We start from the raw sequence: 19,204 nt of genomic DNA on the forward strand, positions 1-19,204 counted from the left end.
CTAATGATGCACTTCAAAAACTAAAAAAAGTAAGAACACATCAAACCCCAGATTAGTAGGAGATGTAATAATAAAGATCAGTGCAAAAATAAATTAAAACAAAATATATGGAAGATCAATGAAAAAACTTGTTTTATTGAAAAGATAAAATCAACATACCTGTAGCTACACTAAGAGAAAGAGAGAAGATCCAAATAAAATCAGAAATATAAAAGGAAACACAAGTGAGATCTCAGAAATAAAAAAAATTCAAAACTATTATAAACAATTATACACCAATAAATTGGAAAACCTAGAAGAAATGGATACATTCCTTGACACATACAGCTTACTAAGACTAAACCATGAAGAAAGAAAAAACCTCAATAAACCAACAATGAGTGATGAAATAGAAGCTGTAATAAAATTTCTCCCATCAAATAAAAGCCCAGGACCTGATGGCTTCATTGTTTAATTCCAGCAAACATTTAAAAAATGAATAATATCAATTCACTCAAACTCTTCAAAAACTTAAAGATATGGGAATACGTCCAAACTCATTCCACAAGGCCAATGTTACCCCAGTATTAAAACTATACAAGGCCACAAAAAAAGAAAACTAGAAGCCAGTATCACTGGTGAACATAAATACAAAAATCCTCAACAAAATACTAGCAAAGCAAATATAACAACACATTAAGAAGTTTATTCACCATAATCAAGTAGGATTCATCTCAGGAATGCAAGGATAGTTCAACATATACAAATTAATAAATGTGATACATCACATTAAGGGTATCAAGAACGAAAACCCATGTGATTATTTTAATAGATGCCAAAAAAGAATTTGATAAAATCCAACATCTATTTATGATGAAAACCCTCAACAAAATGGATATAGAAGGAGCATAACTCAAAATAAGAAAGGTTGTATATGACAAACCCACAGTTAACATTGTGTTAAACAGTGAAAAATTGAATTACTCTAGTTATTTCTTCCACTTTGTTTTGACAACTCTTATTATCATTCGTAGACATACTTTGTTTGTTTAGGATAACTGTGTCAATATTTATGTTCACCATTCCTTTTTGCATCTTTCTACTGGCTATATTTTTAAACACATGAAGATCTTCTTTTAGTAGTTCTTTTCCGGATAGTTAATTCAATCATCTACTGATTTAAAATTCTTATAGAGCATCTGCTATATGCTATGCAGAGTTTTATGTGGTGTAGATATAGCAGTAAACAAAACAAAGTCCCTGCTCTCATGGAACTTCCAGGCTAGTGGAAGCTGGCTAGTGCAATGTAAACAAATAAAAAATATACATTTTTTTCAGTGCTATAAGGAAGAAAAATAACTCATCATAAGAGAAAGGGAGGTTACTATTACTGATAGGATGTTCAAGCAATGCTCTCTGATACAGTAACTTTTGATTGAAACCTGAAGGCTGTGAGTGATTCAGCCATGAGAAAACCTGGAGCAACAGTGAAGATCTGTTCATGGTAAATTCTCTGCCTTATTTTACTTATCTAAAATTATCTTTATTTTGACTTCACTCTTAAATGATAATCTAAGTTTGGCTATAGAATTCTGAGGTGATTGTTACTTTTCTGTCAACATTTTCTTCCCAGGTTTGTGGGTTTTTATGATGAAGGGATGTTGAATTTTATCAAATGCTTTTTCAGCATCAGTTGAAATGATGATAGGGTTTTGTCTTTCATTCTACTGATATGAATGAATTTCTGCTGATATTGATTGATTTGCATATGTTGAACAATCCTGGAATCCCAGGGATAAATCCCACTTGGACATGATGAGTGATCTTTTTAATGTGTTGTTGAATTTGGTTTGCTAGTATTTTCTTGAAAATGTTTGCCTCAATAGTCATCAGATATATTGTCTTGTAGTTTTTTTATGTGTCTTTTTCTAGTTTTGGTATGAAGGTAATGCTGGCCTTGTAGAATGCTCTTGGTATAGGATTCCCTTCTCCTCTATTTTTTGGAATAGTTTGAGTAGGATTGGTATTAGTTCTTTAAATGTTTGGTAGAATTCATCAGTGAAGCCATCAGGTCCCAGGCTTTTCTTTACCAGGAGTCTTTTTATTACGGCTTTGATCACATTACCTGTTTTTGGTCTGTTCAGGTTTGGATTTCTTCATGGTTCAATCTTGGTAGTTTTGTATGTGTCTTAGAATTTCCCAATTTCTTCTAGATTTTCCAATTTGTTGGCAAATAGTTGCTCTTAGTAGCCAATAATGATCCTTTAAATTTCTTCCTTATCAATTTTAATGTCTCCTTTTTCATCTCTGATTTTATTTATTTCATTATTCTCTCTTTTCTTCTTAGTCTGACTAAAGGTTTGTCAAGTTTGTTTATCTTTTCACAAACCTACTGTTTTTCATTGATCTTTTGTGCTGTTTTATTTATTGAAGTTTCATTTATTTCTACTCTCATCTTTACTATTTCTTTTCTTCTACTAATGTTTGGTTTGGATTGCTTTCGTTTTTCTAGTTCTTTAAGATGCATCATTAGGTTTGAAGTTTTTATTTGAAGTTTTTCTTCTTTTTTGGTAGAGGCACTTATAGCTATAAACTTCCCTCTTAGCACTGCTTTCACTGTATGCCATAGGTTTTGGTATGTTGTGTTTGCATTATCATTTGTTTCAAGGAATTTTTCAATTTCTCTCTTAATTTCTTCAATGACCCATTGGTCATTTAGGAGTATGATGTTTAATTTCCATGTGTTTGTGTAGTTTCCAAAATTCCTCTTGTTCTTGATTGCTAGTTTTATTCCATTGTGGTCAGAGAATAGGTTTGATACTATTTCAATTTTTTTTTTTAATGTTTTAAGGCTTGTTTTGCGGCCTAACATAAGGTCTATCCTTAAGAATGTGCCATGTGCTAAGGAAAAAATTGTGTATTCTGCAACCATTGGAGGAAATGATCAGTAAATATCTATTAGGTCCATTTGATCTATACTACAGATTAAGTCCAAAGTTTCTTTGATGATTGTCTGTCTGGACTATCTGTCCAATGTTGAAAGTGAGTTGTTGAATTCTTCAGCCATCATTGCATAGGGCTCCATCTCTCTCTTTAATAATATTTGCTATATATTTCTGGGTGCTCCAGCATTGGGTGCATATATATTTACAATTGTTATTTCCTATTGCTGAATTGAACCCTTTATCATTATATAGTGACCTTCTTTGTGTCTTCTTATAGTTTTTTTCTTGACATCTATTTTGTCTGATATAAGTGTAGCTACTCCTGCTCTTTTTTGCTTTCTATTTGCATGGAATATCATTTTCCATGCCTTTATTTTCAGTCTATATGTGTCTTTAAGGGTGAAGTGTGTTTCTTTTAGACAACAGACCACTGGCTCTTGTTTTTTTCATCCATTCGCCCACTGTATTTTTTTTAATTATAGCATTTAGTCAATATACATTCAGTATTATTAGTAGTAAGCAAGGACTTACTCCTGCCATTTTGTTATTTGTTTTCTAGTTTGTTTTGTGGTCTTCTCTTCCTTTTTTCTTCCCTTCCTGTCATTGTTTTACTGAAGGTGATTTTCTCTGATGATATGATTTAGTTTCTTCCTTTTTGAGTATCTATTGTATGGTTTTTGGTTTAAGTTTACCATGAGGCTTGCAAATACTATCTTATGCCCTGTTATTTTAAGATGATGACAACTTAATATTGTTCCCATAAACAAACAAACAAGCAAAAAGAAAACTAATAAAAATTCTATACCTTATTTGTTCCCCCACTTTTTAACTTTTTGTTGTTTCTATTTATATCTTATTGTACTGTCTACGTCTTGGAAAGTTGCTGTAGTTATTATTTTTGATTAGTACGTCATTGAATCTTTCTGTGAAGATAAGAGTAGTTTACACAGCACAGTTGCAGTGTTAGAGTATTCTCTGTTTTTCTGTGTACTTACTAATACCAGGGAGTTTTGTACCTTCAGATTATTTCTTATTACTCATTAATGTTCTTTTCTTTCTGATTGATGTACTCCCCTTAGCATTTCCTGTGGGCAGATCTGGTGATGATGAAATCCCTCAGCTTTTGTTTTTCTGGGAAATTCTTTATTTCTCTTTCATGATTGAAGGATATTTTCAATAGAGTTACTATTCTAGGGTAAAAGTTTTTACTTCAGTACTTTAAATATGTCATGCCATTCTCTCCTGTCCTGTAAGGTTTCCATTAAAAAGTCTGCTGCCAGATGTATTGGAGATCCATTGTATGTTGTTTCTTTTCTCTTGTTGCTTTTATAGTTATTTCTTTATTTTTGACCTTTGGGAGTTTGATTATAAAATGTTCTTGAAGTAGTTCTTTGAGTTAAGTCTGCTTGATGTTCTATAACCATCTTGTACTTGGATAATGAGGTCTTTCTCTGTGTTTGGAATATTCTTTGTTATTTTCCATTTCAATAAACTTTCTACTTCTATCTCTTTCTGTACCTCCTATTTAAGGCCAATAACTCTTAGATTTGCCCTTTTGAGGCTATTTTCTTGTTCCTGAAAACATGGTTCATTGTTTTTTATTCCTTTTACTTTTGTCTCCTATTACTGTGTACATTCAAATAGCCTGTCTTCAGGCTCAATAATGATTTATTCTGCTTGACTCATTCTGCTGTTAAAAGACTCTGATGCATTCTTCAGTATGCCTATTGCATTTTTCAGTTCGAGAATTTCTGCTTGATTCTTTTTAACTGTTTCAGTCTCTATTCATTTTATCTGATAGAATTCTGAATTCTTTCTCTGTGTGATATTGAATTTCTTTGAGTTTCCTCAACACAGCTATTTTGAATTCTCTCTCTGAAAGGTCATATATCTCTTTCTCCATGTTTGTTCCCTGGTGCCTTATTTAGTTTATGGTATAATTTAGCTGTGTCTCCACCCAAAACTCATCTTGAATTGTAGTTCCCATAATCCACACATGTCACAGGAAGGAACTGGTTGGAGGTAATTGAATCATGGTGGTGCTTACTCTCATGCTGTTCTTGTGATAGTGAGTGAGTTCTCAAGGGATATAAAGGGCTTTTCCCCCTTTTGCTTGGCACTTCTCTCTCCTGCCACCATGTGAAGAAAGATGTGTTTGCTTCCCCTTCTGCTATAATTGTAATTTTCCTGAGGCCTCCCCAGCCATGCTGAACTGTGATTTAATTAAGCTTCTTTCCCTTATAAGTTACAGTCTTGGATATGTCTTTATTAGCAGTGTGATAATGGACTAATACAGTAAACTGCTATCACAGAGAGTTGGGCACTGTTGTAAAGATACCTGAAAATGTGGAAGAGACTTTGGAACTGGGTGACAGGCAGAGGTTGAAACAGTTTGGAGGTCTCAAAAGAAGACAGAAAAATGTGGGAAAGTTTGGAACTTTCTAGAGACTTAGAGGGCTCAGAAGACAGGAAGATGTGGGGAAGTTTGGAGCTTCCTAGAGAATTGTTGAATGGCTTTGACCAACATGCTGATAGTGATATGTACAATAAAGTCCAGGCTGAGGTGATCTCAGATGGAGATAAGGAACTTGTTGGAAACTGGAGCAAAGGTGACTTTTGTTATGCTTTGGCAAAGAGACTGGTGACAATTTTGCCCCTGACCTAGTGATCTGTGGAACTTTGAATTTGAAAGAGATTATTTAGGGTATCTGGTGGAAGAAATTTCTAAGCAGCAAAGCATTCAAGAGGTGACAGAGCATAAAAGTTTGGAAAATTTGCAGACTGGCAATGAGATAGAAAAGAAAAAGCCATTTTCTGGGAATAAATTCAGACTGGCTGCAGAAATTTGTATAAGTAACAAAGAGCAGAATGTTGTTTACCAAGACAATGGGTAGAATGTCTCCAGGCCATATGTGAGACTTTCACAGCAGCCTCTTCCATCACAGGCCCAGAGGCCTAGGAGGAAAAAATGGTTTCATGGGCCAGGCCCAGGAACCCCCTGCTCCATGCAACCTGGGGACAGTGTCCTGCATCTTCAGCTGCTTCAGCTCCAGCTGTGGCTAAAAGAAGCCAAGGTACAGCTCAGGCCATGGCTTCAGAGGGTGCAAGCCCCAAGCCTTGGCAGCTTCTGCATGACATTGAGCCTGCAGGTACACAGAAGTCAAGAATTGAGATTTGGGAATCTCCACCTAGATTTCAGAAGATGTATGGAAACTCCTGGATGTCCAGGCAGAAGTTTTCTGCAGGGGTAGAACATTCATGGAGAACCTCTGCTAGGGCAGTGTCGAAGGGAAATATGGGGTTGAAGCCCACACACAGAATTCCCACTGGGGTACCACATAGTGGAACTGTGAGAAGAGGGCCACCATCCTGCAGACCCCAGAATGGTAGATCCACTGACAGCTTGCGCCATGCACCTGGAAAAGCCACAGACACTCAACTCCAGCCCATGAAAACAACTGGGAGGGGGGCTGTACCCTGCAAAATCACAGGGATGGAGCTGCCTAAGGCCATGGGAACCCACCTCTTGCATCAGCATGACCTGGATGTGAGGCATAGAGTCAAAGGAGACTGTTTTGGAACTTTAAGGTTTAATTACTGCACTATTGGATTTTGGACTTGCATGAGGACTGTAGCCCCTTTGTTTGGCCAATTTCTCCCATTTAAAATGGCTGTATTTACCTAATGCCTGTATCCCCACTGTATCCAGTTAGTAATGAACTTGCTTTTGATTTTACAGGCTCATAGGTGGAAAGGACTTGCCTTGTCTCAGATGAAACTTTGAACTTAGACTTTTGAGTTAATGGTGGAGTTAGTTAAGAATTTGGGGAACTGTTGGAAGGACATGATTGTATTTTTAAATGTGAGGATATGAAATTTGGGAGGCACTAGGGGTGGAATTATATGATTTGGCTATTCCCTCATCCAAATCTCATCTTGCCTTGTAGTTCCCATAATCTCCATGTGTCATAGGAGGGGCCTGGTGGGAGGTGATTAAATTATGGGGGTGGTTACCCTTATGCTGTTTTCATGGTAGTGAGAGAGTTCTAATGAAATCTGATGGTTTTATAAATGGCTTTTTCCCCTTTTGCCTGGCACTTCTTGTTGCCACCATGTGAAGAAGGATGTGTTTGCTTCCCGTTCTGCCATGATTGTAAGTTTCCTGAGGTCTCTCCATCCATGCTGAACTTTGAGTCAATTAAATCTCTTTCCTTTATAAATTACCCAGCCTTGGGTATGTCTTTATTTTTATAATGAGAATGGAGTAATGCAGTTCATTTGGTGAGTTTGTGTTTTTCTTGGATTGTCTTTATACTTCTAGATGTTCATCAGATCTGGGCATTGAAGAGTATGGTATTTATCATAGTCTTCTCAGTCTGGGCTTGTTTGTACCCCTCCTTTTAGGGAAGGCTTTTTAGATATTTGAAAGGATGTGGATGTTGTAATCTAAGTTGTATCTGTTTTAGGGGACACCTCAAGCTCAGTAACACTGTGGTTCTTGCAGTCTTGTAGAGGTTCTGCCTTAATGTTCTTAGACAATATCCAGAAGAATTCTCTGCATTACCAGGTAAAGACTTTTGATGGCTTCCCTTACTAACTTTCAAACAAATTAATTCTCTCCCTATGTTCTAAGCCACCTGAAGCTGAGAGTGGAGTGATAAAAGCACCCCTATGACCACCACCACTATTACTGTGCTAGGTCAGACCTGAACCCAGCACAGTATTGGGTCTCACTCAAGGCTTCCTGTAACTACTTCGTGGCTACTGCCTATGTTCACTCAAGGCCCTGGTGCTCTACAATCAGTATATGACAAAGCCAACCAGGCCTGTGTCCTTCTGTTTGGGGTGGTGAATTCTTCCAGGCCCTTGGCAGATCTGGATATGCCATCTGGGAGCCAGAGACTACAGTCATAAAAAGAAATCTACCTGGTTTTTCTCTTTTACTGCAGCTGAGCTGGATCTCAAACCACAACATGCAGTCTGTCCTACTCCACCTTCCCCTTTCCATAGGCAGAGGAGCCTCACCTCATGGCCACCATCACCACAGCCCTACAAGAGTAATGCGTGACTACTACTGATGTTCCCTTAAGGCCCAAAAGCTCTTCAGTTGGCTTGTATTGAATACTGCCTGGCCTGGGACTCACCTTTCAGGGCAGTTTCCTCCAGTCTGGCCCAAGGCAGGTCCAGAAATGCTGTCCAGGAGCCAAGTCCTCAAATCAGGGTCCCCAAGAGCCTGCTTGATGCTCTAACACACTGAGGCCAAGCTCGTACTGAAGGTTGGAGAAAAAAAAATCCCATTTACTTTTCCCTCCACTTTTTTTCAAGCAGAAAGAGTCTAGTCCCATAGCCATCACAGCTGGAAATGTACTGAGTCTCACTTGAAGCTAGCAAATCTCAGAGCCTCATCCAAGGCCTATCACATAGTATTTGGGTATCACTGCTGGTTATTCAGGGCCCAAAGGCACTTTAGTTAGGTGATAAATCCTGCCAGTGATGGTTCCTTCCCTTCAAGGCAATGGGCTTCCTTCTGACCCAGTGTATTTCTAGAAATGTCATCTTGGAGGTAGGGCCTGTAAAAAGGGCCTCACAACTCTGCTGCCCTATCCTTCTGTGGCTGAGCTGGTATCCAAGATGCAAGACAAAGTCTTCCCTACTCTTCCGTCTCCTCTACTTGAGTGGAGGGAAGGGATCTCTTTTGGAGCTGCGAGCTGTGCAGCTTTGGGTTAGGGGAGGAATGAAGCCAGCACTCCCTTAGCTGCCCTGGCTGGTGTCTCCATAGGTCACATGTCTCCCCACAATCAGTTTACTGGCTCTGGACCCAGTTTAGCACCAGAAATCACCTAGAATTGCTGCCCTTGTGGCCTAGACTGCTGTTCATGTTTACTTAGGGCTCCAGAGCACTGTAGCCCAAGGTGGCAAGGCTTATGGAAACTGAAGTTGCGCCTGCTGGGATCAGTGATTCCCCTCTGGCTAGGGCTAGGATAAATGCTCCCTCCATGGGCAGGCATCAGCTAAGTTTGTTCTGGTTTTGCTTTCTGCTGTAACAGGGCAGCACTAGTTCAATGTCTCACAGTTGCTGTGCTCTCCCCTCGTCAGTGTACAAAACAGTTCTCCATGCCACACCACCACTGACAGCGGATGGAGCAGGGGTGGTGTCAGTGATTCAAGACTGTTTTTCCTAACTCTTCTGTGCCTCTTTCAGTGAAACATAGTTAAAATCAGGTACTGTGAGTGCTCTCCTGATTTTTAATTCCCATGAAGGTGCTTTTTTTGTGTGTGTGTATAGATAGTTGTTAAATTGGTGTCCTTGCTGGGGGGGTCGGGGGAGGCACAATCAATGGAGCCTTCTATTGTGCCATCTTCTTCTGCTCTCAACGACATTTTCAAAGTGTATTTTTATTGTCTTTTTGGTTTCTATTGTTGCACTTAAGAAGTCAACATAAGTGGTGATTATAAGTCAAGTGGTCGTGTCTTTGTAGGTAGCATGTCTTTTCTGTTTTGCAATTTTTAAAATCAAAATGTCGCGCATATACACCACGGAATACTATGCAGCCATAAAAAAGGATGAGTTTGTGTCCTTTGTAGGGACATGGATGCAGCTGGAAACCATCATTCTTAGCAAACTATCACAAGAACAGAAAACCAAACACCGCATGTTCTCACTCATAGGTGGGAACTGAACAATGAGATCACCTGGACTCGGGAAAGGGAACATCACACACCGGGGCCTATCATGGGGAGGGGGGAGGGGGGAGGGATTGCATTGGGAGTTATACCTGATGTAAATGACGAGTTGATGGGTGCTGATGAGTTGATGGGTGCAGCACAGCAACATGGCACAAGTATACATATGTAACAAACCTGCACGTTATGCACATGTACCCTAGAACTTAAAGTACAATAATAATGAAAAAATAAAATAAAATAAAATCTCTGTTTTGGTATTCTTTAAATTCATTATGCACTGCCTGGGATCTATTTTAATTTATTGAGCTTGCAATTCATTATGGTACTTGAAGCTAAAGATGTATATATTTCAACAATTCTGGAAATTGTAGTCCACTACTACTTTGAATATTGTTTCTCCCCTATTTTCTCAAATCTCTCACATTTAGAATTGTAATATATGTATATTGAAACTTCTATTTTTATCCTTCATAGTACTATACCTCCCTTTCATATTTTCTATCGGTTATATGTCTGAAATGTGAACTGGGCAATTTTTCCTCATATTTTTTTTTCCAATTCACTAATAGCTCTTTCATAAGAGATGTTATACTCAGATTTTGGGACTCACCCTCTCAGTGGTTCTCTTTTTCCCAGGACTTCCTCATGAATTTTCATCTTCCAATCCAGAGCTTTTTCTCTGATAAGCTAATACTTTTTCAGATTTCCTCCACTTGAATTGTGATGGCTTAAGGAATTCCTTCAGTCTAAATGGTAGCAAATTCACAAACATCATCCAGCTGATTTCTTTCATTTAGTGGACCACTATCCTATTGTTTCTGCCTATTTTTTTTTAACTGGGCCCCAGGGTCTCTCCTATTTGTGTGTAGTATAGTGATCAGCCAGAATTTTTGGCAGAATATATATTCAGATTTGGAGGCCCATCCCTTCTGGGATGCTCTTACTTTTGAGTCTTCTATCCCTAGTAGTCCAGATTCTCTGCCACCTTGAGCTAGTAAGGCTGTTGTATATACTACAGGAATTCTAGGTTTGGGAAGCAACTTCAAGAAAGAAAAATCACAAACTCACAATTCTAATCTATTGCTGCTGCCATCTTTCAAAGGTAAACTCACCTTAGGTTTCTGTCTGCTTTCAGTCACACTCCACTGTTTTCAAGAAATACAGGTATATACAGTTGTTGTTCAGGTTTTATAATTAATAGCTGCAAGAAAATGTACTTAAATAATTTGTTATACTGTTACCAATACCTGGAACATTTATTGTTAATTTATTTTGTATTTACATAAACAGCAAATTTGAATATTTTCTTCACATTTATTAGCAATTTTTATCCATTTCATGACTTTGCTGTTCATTTACCCATTTTATCTTATTTGTCTATAAGATATGTTTTTTTATCTTATCTATAATATTTCATTATTTATTGAGGATAACAAGCTATTCGCGAATCAGACATATTGTTATTTTGAGGCTCAGATTAAATGTATGATAAAATGTAAGGTTTTGGTTTTGTGGTGATTTTTATATTGGCCTTCGATGGGGTCATTAAGCAGCAGAGACAAGGTAAGAAACTTGTTCTTATTTGGGTGTCACTGCATAGAGGAGGGAGCACTTGCTTTTTCATAAGGCAAAGTCTTATGATCAACTTGTGTGGTGTGTGGGGATGTGTTGGCAGCGGTCTTCCTAAAAAACGCCTTGTCAAATATGTTATCCTCATGTTTATTAATCTCCATGGCATTATTTCTCAATCATAATCATTTTCCTTACACACCAGGAGCTACTGTTAATAGACTGCTGCTTCTCTGCATCGGAGGAAATATTGCAAGGTAATTAATATTTGCTAAGGGCACTATGAGCCCTTACCAGAACTCAGCTGAAACATTGTTTATCTCTCTTTTCGTCCCTAGGAGTACACTATTGATGTATTTTTTCGGCAGACATGGCATGACGAAAGACTGAAATTTGATGGCCCCATGAAGATCCTTCCACTGAACAATCTCCTGGCTAGTAAGATCTGGACACCTGACACCTTCTTCCACAATGGCAAGAAATCGGTGGCTCATAACATGACCACGCCCAACAAGCTGCTCAGATTGGTGGACAACGGTACCCTCCTCTACACAATGAGGTCAGAGAGTGGTGGCTCCCACCCAAAGTATATTGGGAGTAGGACTGGGCTTAAAAGCAGAATGTTTTAGAGTATCCACTGAAAATTCTCTCAAGTGTATAGATTAGAAATGTACAGGTATATATACACTTCCTAATATAATTGCATGCATACATACTCACAGACATATATATTCTAATAAACACATAAATAGAGAGTTGCATAGATGAACATTTTGAGAAACACAGAGGTATACGTTCATGATTTGTGTATGCATGCATACCCAAAGACACATGTGGACTAACACAGAAGGACATATGTATTCACGGTCACTTAAATACACAAATTCACAAAAACATACACACAGGCATGAACACTGATAATTAGAATTGACTAGGTTTAAATGCAGCGGCAAACTATCCCTATGATGCAGAGTTGTGAGTATCAAATGAGATAACTATGGGTATTTTGTGAAACATACAGTGTTTTATAAAGATAAATTTTAAAATACTTATTTAAAATTTTTATTTATTTAAATATATTTATTTTATGCTACATTACCTTAGGATACTGAGGATGATAATAAGTGAATTTTCCAAACAATTTAAGATTATATCTATGTCTATCTATCTATACATGGTGTTTATATGTGTGTGCATATGTGTGTGTATATATAATATTTAAATCTTCATAAAATATAAATTATATTTCATACTTTTCCACCTCCCAATGGATAAAAATATCACAATTTTATTTATTTCATGACTTATTACTGTCATAGAGTTATTAGGCATTGAATTTTGCTGTCAAAAAGAATAAGTTTGAAAGGATTTTCGATGCAATAAGATTCTTTCCCCAATACTAAAAAACATTCTTGGTTTTTGGGTTTGCTTTTTATGAATTTTCTTGTTCCTCTGATATCAATTGTCACTTCCTGAAGCTTCCTCCCACATTAATGAGTGCTAATTTTGTGTAGTGGAGCTTCTATGGCTATTTAGAATTGGTGTATTTGTTATTTTGCAGAAGAAAACTCAAATATTGCATGCCTGGTAAATAGGTGGTGAAGAAATGAAGTGTGTTTGTCTGTATACTAATCTCTCATTACTTCAAATTTGCTATTTATTGGTGTTTTTCCCACAAGAATTTGGAAGATGAGGAGATGATCAAGGAAAAAAGGGCAATAATAATTACTTAAGAGAGAAGTTGGATGAGAGACAGGAGGAAAAATGAGCATAGAGGAGATATGACCATAGAGTGGAGGATAAAATAATGAAGAAGGAAAGTGGATAGAAGTGGGAAGATGAGGGTTGAGAGGGGAGGAGAAGACTAATTACACAGAGTACATAGAGGCATATATATTGGAGAAATGAGAAAGGTGAAAAGAAAGAGAATATGAGAAGAGAGGAAAAAAAGAGTAGAGAAGTTGAGAAGACAAAGGATAAGATGGTGTAAAATAAAGAAGCTAGATTAGATATTAGAAAATCCTAAAGAGACAGGAGAATATAATGAAGTGGATGTAGTAGGTGGGAATAAAGAGGAAAAGACATAGAGAAGTAGAGGAAAGGACATGGGAGGAGATGAACAAGAGTGAGGGAAATTGTAGACAGAAGAAAGAGAAGCTTTCCTTCATTTATTCATTTGCCAAACATGTCTTGACTTCCTAATATATACATGGCCCTAAAGTAAATTCTGGAAATGCAAACATTAATGAGACATAGTCTCTCTTCTTAAGATAATCATAATATAATAGGGGAGAAAGACTAATAGCATAATAGCAAATGATGTTAACTAAAATGTTAAAGAGATGGGTAGTTATTGGAATATAGAGCAGGGTCATCTAACTCATTCTTTTGGGACAGGTTGAGAGAAGAGTCCCTGGATAAGGCAAGAGCTAGGCTTCTGATTATTGGTATTAGCATTAGCATTTTATATTATTATGTAAGTAGAATGCAGTCCAGAAACTTCTAGGCAGAAGGAAGAGAGGAAGGACATTCTAGACAGAGAAAACCAAGTGAGCAGTTGTAGGGAATGGAAGGACGTATTTTAGGCAAGAGACTGAGGTGGTCAGTTTTCTATTTCATATGGCTGTGCAGCTACTGGGTAAATAATGCATTTGAAGGTAAAAAGACTGGAATTAGAGAAAATGATTAAGAAACTGCTGAAATAGTCTAGATTAGAAGTGGTGTTCTAATTCAGAACAATGGATTAAGATGGAGAAGTGACGATATGTTGAGGAAATAGGCAGTAAATCTAGAAAACTTCAGAATGACAGAGAGGAGGAGTTGTGAAGGTAGTAGGTATCCAAATAACATAAGTGAAAGATGGTACTCTAGGCTGGACTAGACAATATGAAAGTTAGGACAAATGTAGATAAGTCTGTGAGGTTAATTTGGGACAAGATAAGCTTAAGGTGATTGTAGATTATCCAGGGAAAGAAGTCTAATAGTAGTTGGATATTCGAGTCTTAAGATCAAGGGAGAGATACAATGTAGAGATATAAAGTATGGCATTGTTACTATATTGGAACAAATGGAAACGTAAAAATGGATGTCATCACTTCAGGAAAGAGTATAGAGTAAGAAGAATTTCATGCCAGGTATCTAGTCATCTAGCATTACTATCAGTAAGGCAGTGGAGGGGAAAGAGGAACCTATGAAAGAAACCAGGAAGAAAATGTCAGGGAGCTGTTAACAGTGTGCAGTATCTTGAAAGCTAAGTGTAGTAGTCAATACTACCACTTGCCAATATTTTCACTTCACCTCCATCTGGGTACAAAGTAGTACTATACTTCCCTGAGCCTTGAAGTTCAGCATGGACAAATGACTTGCTTTGGCTAACCAAATGTGCATGTAAATAGCATGTGTCAGCTCTGAGAGAGGATGGGAAGCCCTTCAAGAGCCAATACATAATTTGCCATGTTGCCTTCCCCTAGCCACGGTAAGTAGCATTATGCCAGGTGGTCTTTGCCCTATCATTCTATGCCTCTTATTGAAGATGACATAGAAGCGAGTGGGTCCCCCTGCCCCAACCAGAGATAGTGTGAGTGAGAAATAAACTTCAGTTACTTTAGGGCACTGAGATTTTCAGATTGTTTCCTACTGCATATTAATCTAACCTGTCTTGACTGATAAATTAAAGTTTCAAAACAATGAGAGTTATCAATAACACCACTAATAGTATAATAAGTATATTAATTAACATCAATATAGTGTGTAAAATATGACAGACACTGTTCTAATCATTCTACTTTTATAATATTCCTAACAACTTTAGTAACTGTATGAGATAGGTACTATTATCCCAACTTTACAGATGAAAAAAAAAAACTAAGACACGACGTGGGTAAGAGAATTTTTCAAGTTAACCTGGGTAGTAGATGGTTAAGCCAGCATTATTAATATGGTAGGGTAGCTGCAAGTTCATGCACTTTACCCTGTTTACACATTTTTACAACATTGTTGGCTATAGAAAGAGATGTAATATAGAGACTTAGAAGTATGTCTTAAGTTTGGTACCATGGAGGATATTAGTATTCTTCACATACACTGTTTCAATAGAGTGGCTAGTGCAATAGAGAGTTTTAGGAGTTGGAGTGGAGATAGTGCACATAGGAAATAACTTTGAGAAGCTTGTTTGAAAATGAAAGGGAGGAAGGTATCATAGCTACATTCAGGGATAAGAGAAATTGCCTTTGTTTTCAGAGGAGAGACTGACACATACTTGTAAGATAGTACAAAAGAGTCAGTAGGAAGACAAAGATTGAAGATATAGTAGAAATAACACATCGCTGACAGCAAGTTCTCATAAATACCATAAAGGGGATGATATCAAATCTACAGTTAGAGTTTTACTTGAAAGGAAGAGGGACACCTCTTCTCACATTGCATGAAAGTTTATGAGGTTATATATAAATGTTGAAATGAAGGTGGGGAGGATAGGACAGAGAAAAGGTATGAATGAATGTAATATATCAAGGAGAATTTGGGGAAACAGAGCATTAGGGAAGGAATAGATGGAAGAGGCATGCTTGTAATAAACTATAGGAAAGAGAAGAGTTTGAAAAAGAGATAAGAGTTCACACAATTGTGGAAAGAATGGAGTGGAGTAGATGTAAACAGAAAAGAAACTGTATGGAATGAGGTGGATGGAGGGACAGAATAATGAGGAGATGTGGATGGGCAGAAAACAGTAAGCAAATGGAAGAGAAGCAAGAGGAGGGAGAGAGTAATGGGCAGGAAAGGATCTGAACACAGTAGAGATTGCAAATAGTGAGGAGAAATAGAGAATGAATGAAAAGAACAGGATAGAGGAGAAACAACAATAAAAGGAATAAAGCATAGAGGATAGGTTTAAGTTTTCGGGGAGGGATAGAGAAGAGAGAAGAAAGGAGAGAGGATAGGAATATTGAAATATAAAAAAAAAAGAAGAGAAGAAAGGAGAGAGGATAGGAATATTGAAATATAAAAAAAATAGAAGATGCAGGTTGAGGAGGGCAGAGGATGAAGCCGAGCAAAGGATTAGTTGCCTTGAAATAAAGTTGAATGAATGGGAAGATGATGATAACTGGGCCCTTTATCCTAGTCTGAATTGGACAAGAAAGTCAAGTTCGATGAGATTAGAGTCTATGTAGAATGCCCTTGTGCTTATTCAGATTTACAGAATAGAAGAAGTACAGAAGCATGGAAGCATGATGAAGTCATTGGTTTCCTACACAGTAGCACCTTGGGTCCAGGAAGGTGGGCCTGGAGGGAGACCTAGGCTCAAAATGGAAAAATAAAAGCCTGGCTCTTTTTACAGCCCCACAATTAATTCACCTAGTGACATTTCTCAAGTCACAAACCGTCTGCTTTCTCTAGTCTGATAGTAATGTAGCTGCTGCCTGTCTTACAGGCATATGAAAAGCAAAAATTGAATAAGGTCTGCAGAATACTTACAATTTTTCGGAAAGTGTTATTCTTTAGCATCCCTATTATTATTTTGACCCTCAGGAATCTTATCTGGAGTCCATGGGGAGACTACAGTAGGACAGCTTCCTACTAAAATCTGAGCAAGCATTGCATGGGTATGTAACTAGGGCAGTGTAGAAAGAAGCCTTGCTTTGCCTCATCTTGGGACCTCAGAACAACCATAAAAATACAGGCTAAAACCTATTACCTGCTGCTTACTTCAGCAGCACACATACTAAAATTGGAACAATGCATAGATAATTAGCAGAGCCCAGCCCAAGATGATACACACATTTATAAAATATTTTCTATTATTCAGGTATGGACATATAGAGAACTTCATCTCTATTAATGTCATATTATTTGTTTATGAGGATACAGGTAAATGTGTTCATTGTATATAAATGTTGCATAATATATAATACAGTAAAAAAGTCCTATTGACTATCTGAATATGAAGGATAACTATTTATTGAATTTAACTAGATTTTATCCTATTGACTTAAAACATTCATTCAGCACATTCACGAGTGCTTATTATGTTTAAAGTTCTGGAAGGCACAAGTCATGCTCTTAATGACTCTACAGTTACAGAGACCTGTGCACAGATAGCTGCACAGGAATACAAAATTCCTGAAATGGAGGTGCAAAATGTGCTAGAATTGCAGGAGAAGTCACATCTAAAATGATATGGGGTTATCAAAAAAAGCTGCAAAAGGAGGTGATGCATAGTTTGTCCCTTGAATCTTGAAGGAAGTGTAGGTGAATATCAAACAAATGAGAGACAGGGCTGAGGTAGAGGAGGGTTTTCCAGGCAGAAGAAATAGTATGCACAAAGACATATATTCATGAATCGACATCATGCATCAGAAAATCCATGCTTCTTTGTGAGACCTGATAGGGGAAATAGAGAGTATTATGGGAGCATCTAGCAAGGACAGTGAAATGAGTCTGTGGGGAATAGCCACAATAAATTCCAGAGGAAATCACCTTCTGAATGATTTCTGAGACCTAAAAGATCTGTAGAAGTAAATTAAAAGACAGGGAGGAACTATTCCAGAGTTCGAGTATAGCATGTATAAAGGCTTGAAGAGTGAGAGGAGAAGGTAGTGATGATACATTGAAGGACTAAAAGTTCAGTGTGACTGGACCAGAGTACAGTGCAGGAAAGCAGTCTGAGGTGGAGGGAGGGGCTTATATGCTATGTTGGCATAAACATGATGAGGATCCATTAAATAGTTTATTGCGGAGGAAGAAATCAAACAAATTTGCATTTAAGATAGATCACTCTGGGAGCAGTGTAGGAGGCAGATTAGAGGAAGGCAAGGCTGAAGATGAGGTGCCTAGCTAAGAAGCTGCCATAATACTCAAATGATAATCCTAATGACAACTATGTATTATATATACTATGTATATGTAGTATACTACGTGTTGAACACCTACAATTTGTTAGGTACTTTATGTAAAACATCTCTAATCTTCACAACACTTATTCTAGCTTCAGGTTACTGCTTTTCCCACTAAATTAGGTTTTGAGAAAGAATTGTGGACATACAGTATGTTCAAGAGGTAGCACTGATAGCAGTTGGTGCCTAATTGGAAGTGTGGGGTTCAGGATGTTGTATGGCTGGTTTCTATAAGCAAATAAGTTGCCTAGGATAATAGAAGTATTGGGGTATAATATAAATGATGACCCAATTGTTAACATTTCCATAGAATAAAGAGGAGTAATCAGATTTTGGAACATGGCAGTGATAAAGAAAGGGAGTAGGAAATATAGCCAAAAGCATACCTATTTGGAAGGATTTGTGCATGACAGATGAGGGATGATAATGAAAAAGTGATACAGAATATGTTTATCCTGTAGTTACAGGAAAGCATTATTGTTTTTACAGATTTATTTATGTTTTAATTGACATATAAAATTGTATTTACTGTGTACAACATGATGTTAAGTATATATACATTGCAGAATAATTAAATCTTGCTATTCGCAAATGCATTACCTCACATAGATATCCTTCTGTGATGAGAACATTCTCAGCATTTTCCAATAATACAATGTATCGTCATTATTGTCAACTAGTCACCATGCTGTATAATAGATCATTTGAACTTATTACTCCTACCTAATTATAAATATGCATCCTTTGACCAACATAATGTTTTTTAAAGTGAATGATATGACAAGAGAATTTGTGATAACACAAGTTGCTGAACCCCAAAATGAATAAAAGTTCAAACATGATAGAAGTATATTTCTTGCTTCTGAAAGTTCAAAGCAGGTGTTCCCCCTTGACAAGTGGCTCATTTCCAAGTGGTGCAACACATGGTTTTCAAGACCACTGTGCTTATTTGTATTAAGTCAACAGAAGATGAAAGAGCATGACAGATTGTATATGAGAGGTATTTATAGACTAGGCCTTGAGTGGCATACTCATTTCTACTGACATTACTTTAACTAGAATGAGGTCACATGGACATGGTGGGAAAAGAAACATTGCCAAGAAAACGAGAAAGTGGATTTAGTGAACAGTTGG

The 19,204-nt window shown here is 37.2% G+C and overlaps 1 protein-coding gene and 1 non-coding gene across 5 annotated transcripts in view; both read left to right on the top strand.

Moving 5' to 3' along the window:
- Positions 1-19,204, top strand: part of LOC105495877 (gamma-aminobutyric acid type A receptor subunit alpha3) — a 284,992-nt gene that overhangs the window by 186,030 nt on the left and 79,758 nt on the right. For all 4 annotated transcript variants that reach the window (XM_071089115.1, XM_011765764.2, XM_011765765.3 and 1 more), the window contains one exon: positions 11,519-11,739. In XM_071089115.1, coding sequence (XP_070945216.1) covers positions 11,519-11,739 — 221 coding nt within the window. The remainder of the gene's footprint in view (positions 1-11,518; positions 11,740-19,204) is intronic.
- On the top strand, positions 16,876-16,980 carry LOC112429213 (U6 spliceosomal RNA). Its single transcript, XR_003021371.1, has one exon. It is a non-coding gene; the product is annotated as a U6 spliceosomal RNA (small nuclear RNA).

Source organism: Macaca nemestrina, chromosome X (assembly GCF_043159975.1).
Source record: "Macaca nemestrina isolate mMacNem1 chromosome X, mMacNem.hap1, whole genome shotgun sequence".
Taxonomy (NCBI): Eukaryota; Metazoa; Chordata; class Mammalia; order Primates; family Cercopithecidae; genus Macaca; species Macaca nemestrina.